The sequence below is a fragment of the Arachis stenosperma genome, chromosome 10, assembly GCF_014773155.1.
Source record: "Arachis stenosperma cultivar V10309 chromosome 10, arast.V10309.gnm1.PFL2, whole genome shotgun sequence".
Classification (NCBI taxonomy): domain Eukaryota; kingdom Viridiplantae; phylum Streptophyta; class Magnoliopsida; order Fabales; family Fabaceae; genus Arachis; species Arachis stenosperma.
Genome location: NC_080386.1, coordinates 81,332,991 through 81,340,250, shown reverse-complemented (window position 1 = coordinate 81,340,250; position 7,260 = coordinate 81,332,991). Strand labels below are relative to the sequence as shown.

At 26.5% G+C, this 7,260-nt stretch overlaps 1 protein-coding gene across 1 annotated transcript; it reads left to right on the top strand.

Annotated features, from left to right (window-relative positions):
* Positions 1–778: 778 nt before the first annotated feature.
* LOC130957276 (uncharacterized) lies at positions 779–2,565 on the top strand. The gene is made up of 2 exons (XM_057884144.1): positions 779–1,575; positions 1,718–2,565. The coding sequence occupies exons 1-2, from the start codon at positions 882–884 to the stop codon at positions 2,563–2,565; spliced, it is 1,542 nt and encodes a 513-aa protein (XP_057740127.1). The 5' UTR covers positions 779–881.
* Positions 2,566–7,260: the final 4,695 nt, after the last annotated feature.

The window sequence follows — 7,260 nt, the reverse complement described above, 5'->3', positions numbered from 1 at the left end:
ATCATGTGCATGGCACGGGTAATTACACTTGTTATTTAAGAATTTTCAGTATTTTTGTACTGAAATAAGTTCTACATAATTTAAAACTCTTTCTCTTCCTCTTTTTCATCTTTTATTGTTTCTTATTCTTTATCTTCTTATTTTATTTTCTCATATTTTTTTCAAATTTAGTTTCTAAACTTCCTTCACTTTTTGCGACGATTTTGAAAAATTTTTTAGAATTTTAATTTTTATTTGAATTTTGAGAATTACAGTTTTGATTGAAAGAAAAAAAGCGTTTGTCATAATAATTTTGTGCTATTCAAAAATTAAAAAAATATATATTTATACGCAATCTAAATTAAAAATTATTTATATTAAATTTAGACCAATTTATATAAACTTATATATAAAAAACTTATATGTCAACGGTTTTAGATAATTTACTTGACATAATTTTTTCAAAAATTTCTACCGACTTAAATTTTTTTTATAAAATCAAATTCAATTAAATTAATCTAATATTTGTGTATGCATGTAAATTTCCACTCATTTTCAAATTGTCCGTCAACCGAGGCCACAGTTATACTTATAATTAAATGCAAACCTGATGTACCCATTTGCATGTCAAAAATCAGACATCTTTTTGCCACCTTGTGACTAACCCTCCATGCGTCCAATGGTTTGAGTGCCAACAAACTAAAAAGGACAAGAATAATGAGATCCTCAATTTCCAGCCCCATTCTAAAACTCACCTTCTTTCCGACGCATAAAATAAATTCCATTTCACTTGTGCTAAAATAGGAACTCTCTATTTCTACTCTTGAGGGTGCTCTCATGGGATAGTACACTTTTCTTGTTTGTCTTCACAGAATCCTTTCAAGTTGCCAGTGGGATTGACCATGGCGTTGCCGTCCACCATCACAAAACTCAACCACACTATTCTTACCCCTTCCAACCTCCTCCACTCCAACGTTGACCCCAAAACCGTAACATTCCAAGCATGTAATCAACAGGAACGTCTTTACCACTCAATGGTCGACGGCGTCGGACACAACTTCTTCTACGTCTATGAAGCACTCTTCACAAAACTAAGGCTACGCTTACCTTTCACCCCTTTTCAAGTTGCTATTCTCAAGAAGATCAATGCAGCACCCACACAACTCCATCCTCACGCTTGGATATTCGTCAGAAGCTTCGAGCTTCTCTGTCAATCTCACGGTATGGATCCTATCGTCTCCGTTTTCTTCTACTTTTTTGAGGTGAAGATAAGGAATAGAGAATGGGTTCATGTTGTCAAGCGCGGGCGTCGTCCAAGAATCCTTGAGTTAGGTCAGTGGCACATCGGCGATATCTTCAGAAGCCGTTTCTTCCGGGTTGAGGGAAGCAAAATTGAGGGTTCAGTTCCCTTCTTCCTCGATGAGAACACCGGCAAGGAGATCTTCCCTCTGCATTGGCAACAGCACCTTAAATCTCCAAGTTCCCCCAAATATTTGAGACCCTCCGAGGCGAAATTGGTAAAACAACTCTCTCTGCTCAAATCGCCTAAGATGTGTGGTGCTATGATTAGAAGTACTGTTGCCACACCCCGTAGCCGTAAGTACTCTTTTTTTATTTTTTATTTTTTCTTTACTCTTTTGATAATAACTATGCTGGTTTCTCTGTCCTGTTTTGTTTGATGCTCTGGTGGTATTTTAGCTGAGAGTGAAAGTGAGATTGAGAGTGATTTTTGTTGCAGCTGAGCCAAGATTAGATAACTATTCAGTGCAAGCGGGGCATGATGAATGCATAGATGAAGAAGAAGAAAACAAGGAGTGCCTTGAGGATGACGAAGAAGAAGAGGAAGAGGTGGAGGAAGAAAAGGAAGAAGAAGAAGAAGATCAAGTATCGTCTTCTAGAAAGATGAAACTGAAGAGGGAAGCGCTATTCGAACCCGGTGCCGATAGGGACGTGGAAAAGAAGAAGCAAAAGTTTTCGGTGGAAAGCAGTGGTGCTTCTCCGCGCCGGGAAAGGAGTATAGAGCAAGTGTTGATGGAGAGCGAGGAGGAGAACAAAAGAGAGGGATTGCGTAGTTTTCAAGGCAAGGGAGCAGTTGCTTCACTGTGGGATGATCGATTCAATTTCGACGGTCATCTGCGCCAACACTTATTCTTTTACAGCGACCAGGACCAGCTCCGCCGCGCCGGTGACTCCTCCGTTGCCCAGTTTGTGAAGGCCAACGCCTTCCGGATCGCGACAGCGGCTGATTTCATGGAATCAGAGATTGAAAAGAGTCGCAATGAGGTGCATCGTCTCTTATTGGAGCTGGCGGAGGAGAAGAATGCAAGACTTAGAGCAGAGGAGCAGTTGCAGGAAGCAAAGGCTGCTCGCGAGAAGGCGGAGAGGGAGCTTGTAAGATCAAAGAAAGATGCTGATTGCACAGAAGCATTTCTTCTTCAGAAATGGAACAAATCGATGAAGGTATCGTTTCAGAACGCTGTTGATCAAGTTCGGTACTTTTTCCCAGATCTGAATCTCGATTCTGTTGAGTTGGATCATCGCAAAGTTGTGAAGGAAGGTCAGTTGGTGGAACCTCACTCAGCATAACCATGAATGAATGAATGTTAGAACTTTTCTTTGTCTTGTTTATTATGCTAATGCTAATTTTGTGCACTTGTTACTGCTATGTATCTATGTTGGTGTATTTTAAGAACTAAGAAAGACAATGTTAGAGCTTCTCATAAGGTAAATAGCTTTTGCAATTCCCATTTTCATGTGCATTCGTAATATAATCCTAATCTTGTTGCTCATAAGACGTTCTTTATATGTTCAATTTTTATTGTTAAGATATAAATCTAAACATGACAGGCAGATAACATGTCATGCTTCTTTTTTGTTTTGGCTTGTTAAAAATTTTAGAGTAATTATTCAATTCAGTTTCAAAGATTTTAAAATTGGACATTTTGATCTCCAAAAAAAAAATTAATACACACATTAATTTTCAAAGTTTTATTTTGGCAGACAAATCGGTCTCCAATTTATTTTTTGGCAGAGTGATTATCCATAGATTATCTATATCGGTCTCCAAAAATTTTAAAATAGATATTTTAGTTTCAAAAAAATATTAATGTACAAATCAATCTTTTAACATTTCTCTTTGACTGTCCAAAAATAAAATAAAATAATAATTATTATTATTATTATTAGTTACACTATAATATTGTATTATAATTTTTTTTATTTTTTAGACAAAAATAATAATAAATTTATTTATTAAATTCTTATATATATATATATATATATATATATATATATATATATATAGTCATTCAATAATAATAATAAATAAATAAATAAAATTATTAAAAATTATTTTATAATAAATTCAAAATTAAAATCATTTGCTATTTTTTTATTCAATATAATGAAAAGATATTCTATTTAAAAAAATGTTTGTATTAAAAATTAAAATATATATAAAAAAATATTTTAATTTAAATTTATGTTAAATATATATTTTTTTAATACAAACATATTTTTTAAAATATGATATCTTTTAATTATATTAAATTTAAAAATATCAAATAATTTTAATCTTAAATTTTTTATAAAATAATCTCTTATTATTATTATTATTATTATTATTATTATTATTATTGTGACTATATATAAGAATTTAATGAATAAATTTATTATTATTTTTGTTTAAAAAATAAAAAAATTATAATACAATATTATTATGTAATTAATAATGATAATAATATTATTATTATTATATTTTATTTTATTTTTAGATGGAGGACTGTTATATTTAATGGAGAGAAATGTTGGAGATTGATTTGTACATTAATTTTTTTGGGAGGCTAAAATATCTGTTTTTAAAATCTTTAGGGACTAATATGGATAATCACTTTGCCGAAAAATAAACTGGGACTGATTGGTCTGTCGAAGTAAAACCTTAGAGATTGATTTATGTATTAATTTTTTTTAGAACTAAAATATCTGATTTTAAAATATTTGGAAATTGATTTGGGTAATTACTAAAAATTTTATGATTTCAAGTCTATTTTAAATCATTAAAAAGAAAATACTTAAAAGTGTGAAAATATATCTTAATTTGAGAGAATTTTACATTTGTGATTCTTTTTCAACCAAAATTTTGTATTACTAGTAGTGTTGAATTGTAATTTTTTTATAAAAAAAAAGTTATAAAGATAATTTTGATGTATTAGAGATTAAAATTCTAAAAATATTATTTATATATGAGTATAGTATTTATTAAATTCTAAATTTTAAATAAAAAATATTTTTAATTTTAATTTTATTTAATTTTAAATTAAAAATAATAATTTATTTAATTTAATATTTATGATAATAAATAAAATTATTATAATATATAAATTAATAGTTTAATTTATAATTATAATTAATATATGTATTGTTTTTAAATAGAATAGAAAACAATTTTCTAACATAGTTAGCTTAGCTTGCTTGCTTAACTGTAGTATTATTATCCTTGATTCTTAGATAGGGACACAGTCTCAAGATTATTTTTTACTACTTCATTCTTAGATAGGGACACAAGCTTGCAAAATTATTCTTGACAAATGAGATAAGGTCGCAGAATTATTTGTTTAATAAATGATACATAAATAGAGATATTATATTCAGAAATATTAAATTTTAATAGAAAGAATATAAAGATATTAATAAAAAAATATAATTTATTTTTATTTTTTATTTATTTTCTATTATTATATATTTTTTAATTTTTTAAATGACAAAAAATAAACTAAACTTTAATATTTTATTCTAGTTTAATTTATTATTAAATAAAAATATAAAAATATTAATATTTGTATATTTATCTTTTATATAATTATATCTTAATTTCAGTATCTTATGTTATACTATTTTTAGAATTAAATAAAACCCAAAAATCTTCGCAACAAATTGCCAATGAATAATGGTAGAATATGTAAATTCGCATAAGACTTGGTTTGTTTGTGTTTGGATTAGAGTTGGTTAAATTTGAGTTTAAATGAGAGTGATTTTGTAAAATTAATTTTGGATAGAAGTGAATTTATGCCAACATGATTTATGTTTCGCAATTCTATACTAAAATTAATTTTGATAAAATAAAATCATTTGGATAATATTAATTAAAATCACTTTTAGATAGATAATTAGTTAATTATTAAAAAAATATAATATTAAATTACAATATTATTTTTTAGTATATTTAATCCTTTTTTATACTTCTTTTAGTATATTTTTTATATAATATTTTTTATAAAATTCTATTTTAGTTTGTTATAAATTTTTTTAATAAAAATTAATATTTATTTATTAAATTAAAAATAACATATAAAATAATATATTTTAGTACTTTTTATGAGTATCCTCAATAATCTTATTTTGTTTACTGTTTTGTATTCTAACTTTTTACTAATTATGTTTTTATTATTATTTATGATTAATTTTTTATTTAATTTATCATTTTCAATAGAAACAATAATACATATTATAACAAATTAGAATAATAAACAATGAACAATAATTATAATAATAAATTTTACAATGTCAAACAAAAAAAATATTCTATAATTTTCTATTAATATCATTTTTAATAAGATCAATACTTCGTATTATAATAGAATTACAATAACAAATTTAATAAAAGAATCAAAATATAATAAAAAGTACTAAAAATTGAAAAAAAATTTAAAATATTTGAAATGACTTGAAATAAATATGAAAATTCTTTTGGAAAAAACCAATAATGATCGTCAAAGGTGAACTCACGTTGAAGTGAACGCAGAAGCAACAATTTTTTGCTTTCAGTAAACGTGCTTTTAAGCTGCAAAATCACTTCTGTGTTTAGAAGAAAAATATTGACAAACATAAAAAAGCAGCGTTCAAAGAACTCCAACACACTTTTATCCTTTCAAACGGATTTGCCAAACACACCCTTCATCCACTTGCTTTGACACTTTGTCAATTTATTGTTTGAAAAGAAAATGAAAAGAAAGAGAAAAGAGGAAAGAAAATGAAAAGAAAAATTATTATTTTTTATTGTTTGGTTGAGATCTTGAAGAGAGAAATAAGAGAGAAAGAAAAAGAGATGGAAAAAAAGCGGTAGAATCCATTACTTTTTTTTTTCTCTTCAATATTAAAAAAAATAAGAGAAAACTAATTCTCTCTCTTTACTTCTAATATTACCCCCTTTTACTTTTTTTTAATATATTTTATAACAACAATGCTAGGGAACCGATTCTATATAAGTCAAGAATCAGCCAACTGCAGTTGGGCTTGGAACCGGAAACCCAATTGGCTTCAACATCCAAAAAATTAACCCAAAATAAACCATAATAATATGAAGGAGGATAGTGAGACTACATGCTCAGCGCATCTGTTCCGTGATTTTCTCCTTCAATAGCGTATCTCCCATTCATGTTTTGAATGTGGTTAACAATAATTTAAAAATATTTTAAATTATAAATTAATAAAATTAATTATAATTAAATTAATTATATTTAATTAAGTTATTCCATTCTTGGCTGATTAAGAATTGGTTCCATATACTTTTTTATTTAATAATATAAGAATAAAATTATCTTTTTATAATATTTCTTTTTTTTATTTTCTTTCTATCTAAATACATCTAAAAAAATAAAAATTCACTCTCAATTTTTTTTTCTTTCTTTTCTTTCTATTTCTTTTTTCTCTATTGTTTTTCTTCCGATCAAACATAATTTTAAATGAATAAATTTTGTTTTAATTTTACACTATTTTATTATGCTGAATTTGAATATGACGAAAATAATGAACTTCATATATTTAATAATTTTAAAATATTTGCATAATAATACATCTTTACTTTAATATAATAAAAAATTTAGAAATATATAAATTATTTTTGTAGAAGGGGGTAATGGAAAAAAAAGTGAAATTTATTACAAATTAAAAAAAAAACAAATTAAAGTACTTAGCACAAATAGAAAACAAATTAAAATACTCCATACAATATTTTGGGAGTGGATTTTTTTCAATAAAAAAATTCGATAATGTTAATTATAATCTTTCATCTTTTATTATTTTTTTTCTCATATTTAATTTTGATCTCATTTATAAAATTTACGATAAAAAATTACATTATATTTTTTCAAATATTAAAAAAAACTGGAGAAGATGTATTTTTCAATATCTCGTCAACCTGGTCATTTGCCAATCATTTGCCAACCCTTTTGGCCGCCTCTGAACCTGGCCAAAGAAAGTATTATTTAATTCTAGTATATTCTA